Source organism: Myxocyprinus asiaticus, chromosome 38 (assembly GCF_019703515.2).
Source record: "Myxocyprinus asiaticus isolate MX2 ecotype Aquarium Trade chromosome 38, UBuf_Myxa_2, whole genome shotgun sequence".
NCBI classification, from domain to species: Eukaryota; Metazoa; Chordata; class Actinopteri; order Cypriniformes; family Catostomidae; genus Myxocyprinus; species Myxocyprinus asiaticus.
The window spans coordinates 14,348,432-14,366,044 of NC_059381.1; the positions used below are offsets into that span (position 1 = coordinate 14,348,432).

The following is a 17,613-nucleotide window of genomic DNA, read 5'->3' on the forward strand; positions in this document are numbered from 1 at the left end:
CATAACAAGCCCAAATGTAACTTTTGATGGAAATCAAGTATTTTTTAGCCTTTGTAAGGCACATTTTAATTACCTCAGAATCACATCATCTTAACCATCACTAAAACGCAGAATAAGGCGTTTTTCTCTGCGCTTTTCATGTGGAGTTCAAAGTGGCGCTTGACGCCCTGATGTGAATTATGAACGATAAGAGATTAATATTGAGAGATTAATAAAAGATTGATATTGTGGAGGATGAGAGTTTAAGAGATTAAATGCCCATCTCCATCGCTAGTTTGTTTTGTGCCGTCTGTTGTGCAGATGGTGCCGAGTCAGTGGCGGATGCTCACACCATAAATGCGTACAGACGGGCACTCCGCTTCTCACACTTTGCATCAGTTCGGTGTCATGCTCACGTGCTAAAATGATCAAATGCTACAATGTAGTTAATAATAATATTAACAAAAATAATATCTTGATATATTAAATAGCCTTGACGTTAATTAAACGTTATTAATGATGCAATAAAAATTTTACAGAATGTTAACCTCTTCATATCTCTGACTAATGTTCATTGTTTTATTAAATTTGCTTGAAGGAATTGCTAAGGGTTTTTTTTATTTTTTATAAGCTCCTCATTCCAAATCCGGAGAAATGCTGTCATCTACATCTACTGTGTCTGTGCATTTGTTTTGTGGGCTATTCATTTAATAGCCAAAATAATTGGAAATATGTGAATGAGAAAAAAAAAAAGTGTTTTAGTAACAGTGCACGTAATGCAATGCCCCCCATATGTAAGGGAGTGAATTTTATGCACACGCATTGCCAAGGCAACTACACTAACAACTGGGCTAGCTGACCAAAAGACAGATATGGCAGAATACGGTGCGTCTGCTGCCCGAGGGTAAGTTAGCCTCAGTAAGTGGATGCAATTTTTATCGCTATGAAAATTCAGGTGGAATATGTTTTTTGTGGGGGTTTTTTTGTTTGTTTTTTTTTTGTTTTTTGTAGTGCTGTAAAAAGTGTGACAATAACCATGTCAATAGGTGTGGAAGAAAAATACTTATCTTAGCTTAAGTCTAAGCTGAGGACAAATAGCATTATAGCATTATAGACAGACAGACAGATAGCATTATCGCTAGTAACTTCAACAGTAACTTATACACGACCGTCAGTTATACAAGGAGAAATGTTGTTTATTGGCATTTCTAAAAGAACAAGGAATAAAATAACATGGCAGGGTAATATCTCTGACGTCATTTAGATTTTTTGGTACTTTGGAGTAATTCCACAGAAGAGCATATACGCTATAAAAACCTTTGCAAACGTTGTATGGACAAATACCATGATATAGAGCGAGCAACAACACAGCAAGTAATGTAAATAATGTTAGCTTTGTAGTTGGTTAGCAAACTGTTGCTACAGTTGCTGTTGCAAAGATAACATGTAGAAAGGACGAGACGGTTTCCCAGAGCCAGCACATCAGCGACAGACAGCGACACTCACAACTCTCCTGCTACTATAGCTAACATCACAACAACAGCATATTTTGGTTCTGTGAAACATAGCAAAACTAATGTACTAATGTTAACAGAGCAACCTCCACGTCCGTCTTCAGGCCTTTCAGCTCTCCCAGGTCTGTTCACCGTTGGAAAGCCTCTCCGATGTTTACGCGGCTCCTAGCCCTTGCCTGATCATACCCCTTCTTTTTCATGTTATATTCATTTTGACCTTTTTCTCTTGGGCTGTTTCTCGGCCATATCTCCTTCTTGGAATTCAGCAAGTTAGCATTATCCAGATTTACCATCCCTCTTCTTCTTCAAATGAATTTCCCTCTTGCTCACTACCCCAATTCCCCCATCTACACTACCCTCCCCTTAACTTTCTTTTTCTTAACAAAAAAAATGTCTTTACAAATTTTGCGTGTTCAGTGATGTCATACAATGGCAGTTAATGGTGACCATTTCTTCAAGCTTCAAAAGGACACAAAAGTATAATTCAGAAGTCTAAGAAATTATTCCATGAGACTCATGATTGGTATGAAAGCATATTATAACGTTTGGTGGGAAACAAACCAAAATCTAATGTATTATTTAGTAAAACTGTTGACTGACCGTTATTCTCCTGTGCACGTTAATTGGTCTGCACGTGAGCTTTAAAGCTTTTTGCACGAGAGCAATGGTAGTTGCGCAGCATGCTCGAGACCACCAGTGATATTAACAACAGAAAACACAACATAGCTGCAAACAAATCAGAGAACAGAACTTACAAACATGTCTGGAGAGTTTGTAGTGGAAGAATAGATGCATTTCAATGTCCAGTCCTCAATCAAAAAGTGTGATGGGGGAAGCTGAAGGTAGCTACCAGTAGTGCCACTCCCTGTACGCATATTACACAGTCTGTGTAGGGCACCAACTCCGTAGGGGAGCACCATCTTACCCGAAGGGGCACCAGAAACTCCATCAGCTGCTCTTACTCGCACGTTATACCATATTCAAGGGTGCAAAAGCAGTCGTGGATTACAGACAATTGACTCGCGCTCTTACCGCACTTCGCATTTTGGACCGGTGCCAGTTCATAGCGGACGGGGTTACCAGGTGGAACGCCAAATATAGAAACCAAACGATCGACAGAATGACCTGTTGCAGCTGCTTTGGAGAAAAAACTTGATTAACAGTCAAAAGATAACTTTTATTTCATGTCGTTTGGTGTCCGAGTAGGACACGGTGTGACTGTAGCTACCTTCAGCCCAATTTCTCTGTTTGATGGAGGACTCCGCTTCAAACAAATAAGTCTGGACATTGAAATGCATCTATTCTTCCACTGCAAACTCTTCAGACATGTTTGTAAGTTCTGTTCTCTGGTTTGTGGGCAGCTATGTTGTGTTTTCTATTGTTAATATCATTGGTGGTCCTGTTGAAGCAAAACAAAATTAGTTTTCACTTGAACACATCTCGCACATTCTGCATAAGTACTGTTGCTCTTGTGCAAAGAGCTGCAGACTCATGAATGCGCACAGGAGAACAACAGTCAGTAAACATTTTAACTACATAATGCATTCGATTTCGGTTTGTTTTGCACCAACCCTTATTCATAACAATCATGAGTCTCATGGAATAATCTATTAGACTTCTGAAATATACTTTTGTGTCCTTCTGAAGCTTGAAGAGGTGGTCACCATAAACTGCCACTGTATGACATCACTGAGAACAACATTTTTTCACAATTTCTCCCTTTGTGTTAAGAAAAAGAAAGAAAGTCATATGGGGTTTTAACAACACAGGGGTGAGTAAACAATGACTGAATTTTCATTTTTGGGTGAACTATCCCTTTAACAGAGTGAGGAGGTAGACCTTTGGTGGTGATATGGATATATCTGTGTGTGTCTAAATTTGTTTTGAGTTTTCGAAGTTGCAGCTTTGCTTGGTTCTGCTGGTTGGTGTCCTGTACCGCTGGGCTCTCAGGTCCATGCTAGATGAATGCCAGGACTCACTGCCATCTGTTCGCAGATCTCCTACCACTTAAATTTCCCTGCTTAAGCCAAGGCACTTGGCTCAAACTCTCATTTAGAGTTCATAAGTGTACAATATCACATTTAAACATGTGTTTGTTTATATAGCTGTTTGCCCCATCAGATTAATTTACAGTTATGCAACATGTCAGTTATGCAAAGGTCTGTTTCAGACTAGCATGACACAGCACTGATGTTTTCCATTATGTGTGCATTCTGTTTATGATGGGTGCAACCATGGTGATGAGATGACATTCTCTTCACTTTTCGTCTCATTGGTCTCTTCTCCACTTTTCTCCTCTTTTCTCTCTTCTGGTCTCTTTACTTTTCGTCTCTTATCATGTCTTCTCATTTCTTCCCTTTTCTTCTTGTTGTCTTGTCTCTTTACTTTTCATCTCATCTCTTCTGCTCTTTTTTCTGTTCTAGTTTCTTCATGTTTTGTTTTAACTCTTCTTGTCTTTTTTCATCTAATCTCTTTCTCTATTGTTGTCTTGTCTCTACTAGGGATGGGCACGAGTACTCAAGTACTCTGAAGTGAAAGCAATGATCAATCATAAAAACAATGATTTGATAATGATCATGCGTGACGTGACTTTTCACTAAACTCGAAATTCAGTGACAACTATACACAAACGTGTCAAAGAGGGGTCTTTTTTTAATTTTGAGACTGATTGTCATGATATTTGGCAGTAACCTTGCAGTCTGAATCATCACAACAATACTCTACTTTTAAAGTAATAGAGACAATAAAGTCTCTACTTTTCGTTTCATATCTTCTCCTCTTTTCTCTCTTCACGTCTCTTCTCTTCACTTCACTTTTCCTCTCATATTTTCTCGTCTTTTCTAATTCGTCTCTTCACTTTTCGTCTCGTGTCCTCACTTTTTCATCTCTGAATATTACTGAATCGTCCAGTCAGTTATTGCTTTACTCATTAATATAAATGATTCGTCCCCTGCCATCCTACATTTCGGAAACTTTCCAGCGGGTGTAGAGGCCAATGGCTCTGCTCTGAAAATGTGAAGTGGCTCAATTGTACTTTGATAAAGATGACACAGATGCTACAGTGACTTCTAATATATGCAAAGTTGGCTTCAAATATAACAGAAACACTAGTGCTATGCAAAGTAATTTAAAAAGGCACCCACTAGCACTGATTTGCTGTTTTGATGTGTGTTTGGACATCTGACTACTCTAATTCAACTCGACTAATGGGCTTCACTAGCTGACTTTTAAAAATCAGTAGTTGTGCAACCCCTATTGAAAACACAGCAAACAGTTGATGCAGACAGAGTACTAATCTATCTTCACTCCAGATAAATTAATGACTGCATTAGATATGTAAAGAATGGAGGATTTGGAATGGAGGACTTTGTCTTTTCTTGCACTGCTATTGTTTGTATGGACAGCATTGTGCCATTTTTTGTGAGGTGATGTGTGTTGTGTCCTGACTCTGATCTGACACTCCTCATACACACGAGGCCTGAGATGAGGGGAAAATCAATATTATGAGAGAACAGAGCGAGAGGTTGTGACCTGACCAGAGGGGAGAGATGAAGAATGAGAGACCGAGCGATGAGACTGACAGACTAGAAGAATGAAGGCTTGCACTAGAAATCAAATGTCATCCAGAGAAGAGAAAGCCACAGCTTTGATACATGATTCATACATTGTACCCGCGGGTGATGTTGTGTTGAAACTCCATAAATATTAAGGCACATTAGCGGATGTAAAGAAAAGAGATGTGCATGGAACACAAGCAATAAGCAGCAGCCTAACACATAGACTAATTTAGTGGTATTGATTTTTCATTCAAATGTGTCCTCCTGGCTGGATTGGTGCTGCTTGGATGCAGCCTCAGAGAAAGCCAGTGGATTGCTGTTATAATATAAGATACATTGTGGTCTATCATGATGTCATTAGTCAGGTACTGAGTGTTACTAAGATATCTAAGATATCACTTGTTTAGATATTTGGTTAGATATATGCAGACCCTGTTTTCTGCTGATTTGAGGATCTGCTGAATGAATTTAAACATGGTAAATTGTGTTAAACCAAAGTCCCTTTAATTAATGTCAGGTCACTCGGCAGTCATTGTAAAGTACATCTCCATGGAAACAGAACAAAATAAGAATTATGTTCAAATAACATATTTCAAATCAGCAATAAATCTGACAACAACTATATCACAAATTGTGCTTCTTTAGCTCAAATTCACCAAAACATCCCTAGTCAAGACAAGTCCGATTTCTCCCATTCATGTGTTTACGAGTGGGCTATCTAATCCTCATATAATGGTAAACAAAGCTCAGACTGCTCTCTCATTAGTTGCTGAAATTACAATCATATTAGCCAAAATATGTAATAAACACATGCTCAAGGGGCAGGAGATGAGTAGAACTTTGTGAAAGACAGGCATTTCAATTCTGCAGAAATGTGCTTTCTGTGGAGTTCTGTAAGTGCAGATTCCTAGTGGCCCTGGGTATTTGTAATAAGGAATTTGTATTGTACATTTCATGCTATGTGCCATTGGTTCCACTAAATACTGGGTATACATGCATAGACAGCTTGAACATATTTTTTACTACAATCTACAGTACATCTCTATTACTTAAGCACACAATCTGTAGAATCAACTTTATGGCTACAATAGTATGGAATATGTGCCTATAGAGTATATAAGCGTCCAATAGTGTCTCTTCAGATTTGTAGTGAGATCCTGATAACAGCACATACTTGCATCTGAACTCAGTGTTTTCCTCAGGCTCAGGAACAGTTAGTGTCACCATGGCAGCAGGCAAGGCAAGCGGAAAACACACCCATATGCATGTAATGATGCGACACAGCACCATCTTCACTTTTGCATATGTATGTGTGTTTCCCTATTTCTGTGTGGCTCTTCTTTCTACATTACACTCCTGAGGCCCTCTAGCAAACCATCTGGAAGCCTCCATTGAGTCTACTCGAATGTGACTCATGACTAAAAATCAGTTTGAATACTGCACGCATTTAACCCTGTTACTCGGTACTAATGCAGCTGGGGAAGAGGGGGGAGGGGAGGGATGGGTTAACAGATCTGTGAAAAGCGTTTCACATCTGTGATTTCATTGGTGAGTTTCATGCCACATGTCCCTTAATGTTGTCATTAGCAGGGTAGCATGATCCGTGTATGCACGCAAACTGTGGCACAAGACACATCACTCTGTCGCATGTGTTTATTAATGGTGTTGCTAAGGCTATTGCTCATTCTTAGGGTTAGGAATTTGAACAAGCCTTCAACAAGCAACTTTGTGCAGCACCAGTTGTGCTATGAACATATATTATACCACACATCATGTAAGGTTGTTCTGGTGACAAGATTGCAAGACGGCAGTATCTGTTGTGTTCTTCACATTGCAGATGCACATGGCAGAATAAACAATAAAAGGCAATAACACAAAACACAGTGCTTTAACAACGGATGATTGTAGCATAACCTCATCACATGTGTAAATACTTACGTAGTTGTATCCGAATAACGGAAACGCATGTGCATTTGTGCCTTCTTTGAATGGTCAGAATCAGTTCTTGACCACCTCTGAATGTGGTTTCAGTGATCCAATCACGATCCATTCACAATTTGTCTTGGGTGCATTTACACCTGTCATTTAATGTTTTCAAGTGCAATCCAATAGCAATCCAATCACTTAAAATGCATGTTAATGCAAGGTGTTAATGGGGCCACATTAAAGGAGTAATCCAAGCAGTATATAGTGACTAGAATATCATGAAGAATTGGGTCATTGAGACAATATATCGTCATGTGCTCCTTGCCGATGCGTGTATCAATTCAGCTGTGCCCATATCGATACTGCAGCAAAGATACTGTATACTGTACAGTAAATGAATGGGTGTAGAAAAAGATATGCAGTGGAGAATCATGGATATCAAATGTGAGAGTGAGTTAGACAAACTATATGAAGAAATTAAAATTGCAGGCTAATGTCTTTTTACTTGATCTAGCAAAGCATGTTTTGCACTGCCATCTGTGACTCTTTCTGTGTATTTATGAATGTGGTCTGCAAAAAGGGTAATAAAATGAGTTCTATTAAAGTTACTCATTACAGTAACCTGTAATGATTATTATACAACTCTTCATTTGAATACAAGAACAGTGTGTAGTTGTGTTTGACTTGTGTTAAGTTGTTTAGTCCTAGAGGCCTTGATTTACCTGTTGCACACTTTAAAAACAGGATTTGATTTTAAACCAGGATATTTTAATCTATAGTAATGGAAGGGTAACACAAAACACTTTGAAAGCAAAAAGAAGAAAGGGCCAATGAAAGTAATTTACTTTTCTGTAACATAATTATTTATTATGCTTTTCTTACCTTTATGGACCTTTTGTGTTTTGGTTGGAGCAAAATGAAAGTTTACTATAAACAAATGTTTTAACACAGAAGTACGCTCAGGAGAAATTCAGTTCAAAAACAACATGTATCATGACACGTATCGTGGCCTCTGTATCGTGATGCGTATCGTGACTTTGTTGGTGATACACAGCTCTAGTGGTGGTGATTTTTACATGGGCAAGAACCACTCACTTTCTGTGGAAAATCTAAAAATTGAGATGTATTAGTTCTTGTAATTTTATTTTGAGTGGCATTTAAATAAAAATGTTATGTCGCTAACTCAAATCTTCTCTTGTTCTCACAGGTGATCTCGGCGTTGTCCAGAATCTCCCACAACAGCATTGCACAGATCAAAGGCATCAGGTACTTCACGTCCTCCACACATGTTGATTGTGTTTCCTTTTAGTCCTGGTGTGTACGCACAAGTCTTGAGGGAGCTTTCACAGCACTCTCAGGTTCCACCTTTTATGTGGCTCTATTCAGAGGGCCCGGAAGGGAAATGTAGTTGGCACAAACAACAGCATATGGGCGAAACCTGTGGGCCAGCTCTAGCTGAGCCTTTTGTGAAGCGTGTAGTTCTGCCTGCTTTATTGGCAACTGGGATCACTTCCTATCTCATTATTTGCCCAGTCAGCTCTCCCATCCGCCCCGCTTTGCAAATAAAGCCTTTATCCAACAGGGTAATAGGCTGATGAAGCGGCCCATTAGGACTTTTGCCAGAGCAGGCAGAGATGAGATGGGTCTGCCTTTAACCAGCACAGCGTAACCAACTGAGAGGTGCCTGAATCACTTTCTGTCCTCACCAGGCACACTGCTGCAGATGGATGGCCAAGATACTGGCTGTATATTTGTCACAAGTCATGACCTAGTCATTCTAATGCAACAATTTGCCATTATTTTGAGGACTTTGTGGGAACACCAGAAGGGATGTATTGAAACTACAATGCAGGGCTTTAAAAGTTGCCTTAAGTAATTAGAGGAAAGATCTGTAGATGGAACCTGGCAGCAAACGTGCTCACTGTGACTAAAGTCAAGCTCACTGTGACAAAAAGTCAAAGTCAGACTTGCACCCTGAGCAATTCTTCCATACCAGACGTTTTAAGGGTATTTATCAGAAGCTGGTTTTAGGAGTTCATATAATTTCCTTCCATGCACAGAAAGTAATGAAAGGCAGCATTGTTTTTATTGATGCTGTGGCTGTGTCCCAGCCTGACCCAAATTCCTTTATAAAGCCCTTTATTTCAGGCTTTCGTCAGTGGTGTGTTTTACGGTTTTGTGGCTTAGAATGAATTTGGCACAAAAGTTATCCTCTGTTTTATTTGCTCTTCCAGCATCTCGCAGAGTAAAAAATGATTCACACTTGTTCGAGAACATTCCTCACACCCTTTTTGATTTGCTTGGATCTGGTTTAAAGCTCCATGTGGATGTTTTTACCAACATTGCTTGTTGTTAAGCCATGTTCTGTCACACAAAATGCAAATCAATATTCACACAACAGGATTGTAGAGTTACTCTTTGCACCAGTGCTTTGCATGATTTGGTTGCACTGTTTTATTAAAGAAGGACCCTAAGGCAAGGGCACCAATGCAGGCACACCCCATCGTGTCCCTCCACTTCAATTCCATCTTTTTGACCTTTGACCCCAGAGCCTCAGTCTAGTCTCGCTCAGGTAGATTGGTTAATCATTATTCCGAATGCCTGTTAATGAATTAGCCATCAAAGGGCACTGAGTGCTGTTTCACAGAGGGACACAATTACATTACACAAACACTCCTTATCTGCAGCACCCTCTGTTAGATATGGCTGTTTTTTCAGCTATGAGCATGCTCTCTTCCTCCAAGTTTTCTGCCCACAAAAACTGAAATACGTTACTCGTATTACATAAATACTTATTTGTTGTTCAAGTTAAGCTTGTTTGCTATTACATCTCTAAACAGTTTGAAGTCATGCACACCTTTAGATAAAAACCACTGCTTTTACATATGGAGGTCCTGCTACAATAATAAGGTCTTTCACATGCACAGAGCAGCAGGAACAAGCAAGGGCAAAAAGTGTAATTCATTATTTTTTCACTGCCGTGGCCGCTCTGTAGTGCAGCAACTGTTGATGTACTCTCTGATTTCCACTTTCTCTGCATGTTATCTATGCATGAGAAAAGGGAAAATCAGCTTCATCCAACTCTGATGAAGCTGGTCTCTCTGAATAGCAACTCGTCTGCTTAGATTGTAGTTCCTGTCTGACAGTTTGTCACGTGCTGATAGTGGTTTATGTTTCACACAGTCCATGAGGTCAGTTCAACCTCACTTTTGTTGGATATAAAGACATACTGTATGTGGTATTGTGCTGCATTTTTTAGTATAATAATGTATTATTATTATTATTCAGTTTGCTGTAGGAACTGAAAAAAATGTGCATTTGTAGTGCCGAACATTTGCAACATATCTGCATAAAGTTAAAAAAATATATGCAAAAATAATTGTGCAAATAAGTTAAATAAAGTAGTATAACGATATTACACATTAAGTAAACAAGTAATTGTGCAAAATAAAATAAAACGAAAGAACAGTGTAGAGTAAATAAAGTAGTATTCACCGAATAATACGAATTAAGTAAATTTACCAAGTGATTATGTAGGGTAAGCTGAAGATAAAAAAAGACTAAATGTGTCAATTACAGTGATATAAAGCATAAATGCAGTGATACAGACATTGTTATTTACTTTCTTAGTTATTTCTTATTCATGGCCAGCTCACTTTTACTTCCTCACACTTTACCCACTGATTCCATGAGCTTATCTCTCAAGCACCGTATGTGACCCACTCAGTTGTAAGTAAGGCATGAACTATTGATGCATAATGCAACAGTGTATGCTTTAAACATGCACTAGCTACTTAGATCCATGTACACAATGGCCATTCATGCACAGAGCCACACTACATGCTTCAAACATGCACAATTCACTTATACACATACAAGCTGACTGAAATACATTGCATACATTGCATGTATGATGAACAGAGTCATGTCTTGTACACAGACAGGCATAGCAAAGGAATGACAGACAGCATAATATACATGAAAGGTTCCTGGTGTTTGATAGAGGTTGGAGATTATGGAGCAGATTCATGCTGTTATTGAGCATCAGATAATCCTTGGCATCCCTGTGCCGGCCAGCTCTCTGCTTTATTGATTCCTGTAGTGATGGACACAGCTCCTCTGTGCGATGTGAAAGAGTCTATCACCTCTGCTACTGCCACACACATTCACGCACATGAATGTTTTGGGCCTTGCGTTGCAACTTGCACTGTTTTTTGAGAATTTTGCTGCATGATCATTGTCCAATGTGAACACCCCCTAAAACTCATCTGATTTGCGTCAGATAAACATGAAAACAGCCTGACTATTCACAGTTTCTTTAAGATTGATTAATCCACAAATTGTTCAGTCAACCCACCAAATTGTCGATTTTGAAAGTTTAGATTTACACAGCCCTACTGCTGGTGTAGTGATTACATATCTGCTCTCCTCTGATCACCCTGCTAGTGATATTCCAGTATGATCCGGTAAGGATCAGGTGCTCTGTGCTGCTTCAGACACTGAGGGATTACTCTACTGCTGATTTTAAGAAGATCAATATTATCATAACTTTTGTTTGCAGATTTACTCAGATGCTGACCAATTATGGCCAATACTATTGGGATAAAAGCAATGTGAGATATTAGGAGGATTTAAAAGCTATTCTGTAGACTACAGTTGAAAAGAACTGGAGAGAGATAATGACAGACAGGAAGAAACAACATATATATATAATATATATAAGTTACTCATCCTGACCCAGGCCCAAATAATTGGCAAAAGTCTTGGTCACCACAAATCCAAAAATTTATTTATTTATTTATTTATTTTTTTTTTTCAAAATATGTTGAGGAGATAGAATATGTAGGTGTGTGCATCTATGTGTAGTTGTATAGATTGTTTCAACATGAATGATGAGGCTTTAGCTAATTTATAAGTATATTGCTGCTTTCTAATCTCAACCTAAAAGAAAATAAATCAGTTTTACATTTTTTCTCTCTTTTTTTGGTACATCTATCTTTCACTCCATTGAGCAAACTACTTAACGCCTCAAAAATCGTTCAATATTCTTGGAGCTCTTCTATGCTGTCACTCTCAGAATAGAGCGCAAATATCTGTTTCTGTGAGATAAAAACCCAGGGGATACTGTTTGGTTGGACATAAATGAAACTGGAAAGAGACTGATGTGTCTGCCAAATCCAATTAAAGCTTGTGTTGGCCTGATGCATTTCAGGCTGAAATCACTGAGCGATGAGAACAACTTTCATCTTATTCTGATTTCAAATGATCAAGTTTGTCATTGTAAGTTGTCTTAAACTCAGGAGACAGCTCCTGAATTTGTATGTGGGTGGGTGTAAACATGGATACATGTATGCACGTATACGTGCTTGTGCGTTGGCCTGAGCAGAGAGGAAAAGTTTCCTTCATAGCTGAGGAGACTTAAAGGAGTTCTCAATTATGTTTTCATTTAAGTATCAACTTTGTCTCAGATGTTTCTACCAAAAATGTTTCTGAGAAATAAAAATAGATTAAAATGAGGCAATTTTGAGTGTTGAAAATAATGTGGATAGTATAACTCAGATAATTTGGTATTGGATAATGTTTAAGTTCATATTGAAATTTCTGACTTTTGATTGCGAACTTTGGAATCATGGCAAATCTGAGCACGGTGCATGACATTAAGATTTTTTCTAAAACACTACAGTAGACACATGGGGAGTACTCCAGCAGCGACATGGCCACAGCCATGGCCACACCCAACATCACGCTTGTGAAAATGGGGTCGCAAGATGAACCCAAAGCCTTCATCGAGATCTTCAAGCAGGTGGCTGAAGCATGGGGCTGGCCCATTACCCAGTGGGCAGCCCGATTGCTGCCCTTGCCGTCCGGCAAACACAGCTTGTGGCCCAACAACTGCCGGTTGTGAGTATCCTGGAGTACGCTGACCTAAAGCAGGCCATCCTGCAGTGGGTCGGCACAATCCAGAGCAACACCAGCAACACTTCCGCACCCTGCCGTTCAGCGAATGCGGTCACCCATTTGCCTTTGCCCAACAGCTCCGTGATGCCTGTCGAAGGTAGGTGCTGGCAGAGGATCACGATGGTGGAGCTGTTATCGATCTTGTGGTAGGCTACCGAATGGGACAGCGGAGTGGGTCCAGGTGCCATTGTCCGCCGTTGCTTACGGAAGCAATCCAGCTGGCTGAGGACCATTTGGCGGCGTATTCGGGGGCGGCGAGCCCTCTTCTTCTCTCTCACTCTCTCTCTCTCTCTCGCTCTCCCTGTCTCTCTCCTCCCTTCCCCTCACCCTGTTTCTATTCCCAGGAAACGGGGAATTCCTACCCCAAAACCGGTTCCCCGGTCTCGTGGACTGCTCAATCCACTGGTTTGCCTTAACCCTCTCTGCTTTCCCCCACAGGCTGGTGAATCCACTGCCGCGGTTGTGGGCGGGAAATCTGGGCCGGTCTGCTGGAGCTGCGGGGAACCTGGGCATTTCCAGGACCGATGCCCCACGATGGAGGTGGAGACATTGGTCCGGGTCCTGATGCGCCACAGGCCACCCCCAATCGAGCAGGAGCGTACCGGGTACCTGTGAGTATTAAGGAGGGTACATATCAAGCCTTGGTGGATTCAGGTTATAATCAAATCTCCATTCACCAAAGCTTGGTTCAGTCCGAGGCTTTAGATACAAGCCGGCGGGTGAAGGTAAGGTGTGTGCATGGGGATATCCAAAGTTAACCTGTAGTGACGGCCGCTATTCAATTACGAGGACAAAAACATTGTGTCGAGGCTGTGGTTAATTCTCGCCTCACCCATCCACTAATCTTGGTAACAAATTTGCCGACATTTACTACCTTATTAAGGGGAATGTGCATGGATAGGTCCTGTAACAAAGCGTATTGGTGTGTGTTGTGTGACTCGCTGGCTGGGGAGTCGGAGACGGGGCCGTCTATGTCAGCTCTGTGTCAGGAGGATGTAAGGAAGGGTGAAGTCTCGGCTTCCCCAGCCCTTAAAGGATTCCCTGCTGGGGGTTTCCCTCTGGAGCAGACACGAGATGAGACCCTTAGGCACGCCTTTGACCAAGTGAAAGTAATTGATGGTCAACGGTTCCAGCCAGACATTGCAGTCGCATATCCGTATTTTTCAGATATCAAGGATCAGTTGTGTCGAGTGATGCAGGATGCTCAGACAAAGGAGGATACAACCCAATTGTTAATACCTTGGAGCTGTCGGAATGTTATTCCAGACAGCTCATTACTATCCGATGGCGGGCCACTTAGGGCAGGAAAAGACACTGAATCATCTAATGGCCTGTTTCTATTGGCTGGGCATTCACGGGGATGTTCACAGGTCATGTGCAGCATGCCATGAATGTCAGCTGGTGAATCTGCCAACCACCCCAAGAGCACCATTGTAATTATAATTTTATTTATTTATCACATATTATACATTTGCACATATACAGTGAAATTCTTTTTTTCACATATCCCAGCTAAGCTGGGGTCAGAGTGCAGGGTCAGCCATGTTACAGCACCCCTGGAGCAGATAGGGTCAAGGGCCGGGCCTTGCTCAAGGGCCCAACAGTGGCATCTCGGCAGTGTTGGGGCTTGAACCCCCAACCTTCTGATCAGTAACCCAGAGCCTTAACCGCTGAGCCACCACTGCCCCCTTCCATTGAACAAGGTCCACTTCGAAATAATTGATATAGACCTTGTCGGGCCATTAGAGTGGATGGCACATGGGCATCATTTTGTGTTGGTTCTGGTGGAATATGCAACGCGATATCCGGAAGCAGTGCCTCTGCACAACATCTCAGCATGTAGTGTTGCGGAGGCACTCTACAGAATAATCTCCCGAGTGGGGATTCCGAAAGGAATCCTTACTGATCAGGGCATGACGTTTATGTCACATACACTATGCAAACTGTAATAATTATTGGGGATTAAATCAAATCGGACCAGTGCTGACCACCCCCAAACGGACGGCTTGGTCGAACTATTTAATCAGACATGAAAGAATATGATTCGTAAGTTTGTGCATGAAGACGCTTGAAATTGGGACAAGTGGCTCATGCCCTTTTTATTTGCGGTACGAGAGGTCCTGCAAGCCTCCATGGGGTTGTACGGGTGTTGACCATGCAGCGTGCTTGACGTCCCACGGGAATATTGGGAGGAGGGACCTTCAAACAGCAAAAACGAAATTCAATGGTACGGGAAATTATACCGGGAGATAAAGTCCTTGTATTACTCCCTACATTGAGCTCTAAATTACTCACCAAGTGGCAAGGGCACTTTGAGGTCACATGGCGAGTCAGGGAAATTGGTTATGAGGTTAAAGGAACAGATAGAGGCAGAGCACGTCAGATTTACCACCTGAAACTCCTAAAACCGCAGAGAAAGGCGGTCCCAATGACTTTGGTGATGGTGGTTCCAAAGAAGGAGGAGCTCGGACCGGAGGTGAACTTAAAAGCCACCGATCAAGTCACCCCGGTCACTTGTGGAGACCACCGTCACAAGTCACGGAGGTTGCCACGTTGCAAGGAGAATTCTCCGACGTGTTCTCGCCTCTTCCCTGTCATACAAATCTCATAGAGTAACATATCGAAACGACCCCAGGGGTAGTTGTATGTAGTCGTCCCTACCGATTACCCGAGCACAAAAAAGAAGTGGTTCTGGAAGAATAAAAAGGCCATGTTGGATATGGGGGTAATAGAAGAATCACACAGTGACTGTGCCAGCCTGGTGGTGCTAGTTCCGAAGAGTGACGGCTCAGTCTAGTTCTGTGTGGATCATGGAAAAGTCAGTGTGGTGTCTAAATTTGATACGTACCCAACTAATCGGTTAGGCGCGGCTCACTTTTATTCGACACTGGATTTAACAAAAGGATATTGGCACATCCCCTTAATTCCCATGTCTGGTGAAAAGAAAGAATTTTCCACACTGTTTGGATTACACCAATTTGTGACGCTTCCATTTGGTTTGTTTGGGGACCCGACTACGTTTCAGCGGTTCATGGACCTAATCCTCAGACCACACACTGCATACGCCTGCAGCATCTGAGAGCTGTCCTGAGGTTGTTGAGATGAGCGGGACTCACGGCAAACCAAAAGAAGTGCTCAATTGGGCGGGTGGAAGTATGGTATCTGGGCTTCCACTTAGTTCGTGGGCAGGTGCGGCCCAAAATTGATAAAACCGCAGCGATTGCAGCCTGCTCAAGACCCAAGACCAAAAAGGAGGTGAAACCGTTCCTGGGGCTGGCTGGCTATTATCGTAGGTTTGTGCCTAATTATTCAATCGTCACCAGCCCGCTGACTGATCTGACTAAAAAGGGGGCACCAGATCCGGTCCAGTGGATGGAGCCATGTCAGCAGGCATTCACGCGGGTGAAAGCTGCACAGATCCAGTACAGTGGACTGAGCCGTGTCAGCAGGCGTTCACGCGAGTGAAAGCTGCACTTTGCAGTGGGCCATTGTTGCACTCTCCTGATTTCTCTTTCCCTTTTATCTTGCAGACGGACGCATCGGACAGGGGGGTGGGAGCAGTACTGTCCCAGATGGTGGAGGTGGAGGAGTGCCCCATGCTGTACATTAGTCATAAGCTCTCACTGAGGGAGACTAAGTACAGCACAGTGGAGAAGGAGTGTTTGGCTATCAAGTGGGTAGTCCTCACACTCTGGTACTATCTGTTGGGGCATGCTTTCACCCTCTGTTCAGACCATGCCTGCTCCATTGGCTCCATCGCATGAAGGATACCAACAAGCGGATCACCCGTTGGTATCTAACTCTCCAGCCTTTTAAGTTCGAGGTGGTCCATAGGCTGGGGGCACAGATGGCAGTTGTGGATTTCCTCTCCAGAAATGGGGGGGGGGTTGACAGGCCGGATGGTTCTCCGGTCTGAGTCGGGTGATGGGGGCATGGCTGAGCGAGGCCGGGAGAGGAAGAACGGTAAGGATTGACACAAGTGGGAAATCATCTCTAACAGCTGTTTTGTGTTGCAGTGAGAACTGGAGAGGGATAAAAGTGCAATCCAAACTGCTGGAGGAGAGAGACACATGCAGCAGAGTGTTCTGTGTATTTTTGTTATGCTGAAAAGCAAACCCTTGTGTGTTACTGAAAAGTGGAGAAATAAAAGTCTTACGTTTGATGTTACCTGGCTCTCACTTCCTTAGATAAGAAAACTAGAGATGTATTACAAACCCCTAATCCAAACCTAAACCTAACCATAAACTCTAACCCCTTACACAAACCCTAAACCTAAGGCCATGATTTTAACTGGAAAATAAATTGTGTGTGCCATCGGGGGTTTAGAACGAGACGAAAAAAGCGTATTTCAGGTTATTGACATACATGAGTAATTTGTATTGCATAAATAAATATGAAATGAGTATCCAAATTTGTTTACTGACATTTCCTTTCTTAAAATAAAGGAGGCTAGCTAAAATGTGATGTGTTGTATCAATTTAAAATTCAGTTTGTTGATTGGTCGGTCTCTTTGAGATTAAAATTTTACTTTTTCGTACAAGCCAAATCGTATGAGATTTCGTATGAGATCTTGTACTAATTATTATGAGCTGACATGAGACTATGTTGGTTTTCCTCTAGGGAATAAATAAAACAGTAGAAATACTTGAGCGAAAGTTGAATATAGTTACATCTTTTTT

General features: G+C 41.6%; 1 protein-coding gene across 3 annotated transcripts in view; it reads left to right on the top strand.

The window, feature by feature from the left end:
• Positions 1 to 17,613, top strand: part of LOC127428938 (guanine nucleotide exchange factor VAV2-like) — a 279,483-nt gene that overhangs the window by 173,376 nt on the left and 88,494 nt on the right. For all 3 annotated transcript variants that reach the window (XM_051677628.1, XM_051677629.1, XM_051677630.1), the window contains exon 3: positions 8,184 to 8,242. In XM_051677628.1, the coding sequence (XP_051533588.1) occupies positions 8,184 to 8,242 (59 nt within the window). The remainder of the gene's footprint in view (positions 1 to 8,183; positions 8,243 to 17,613) is intronic.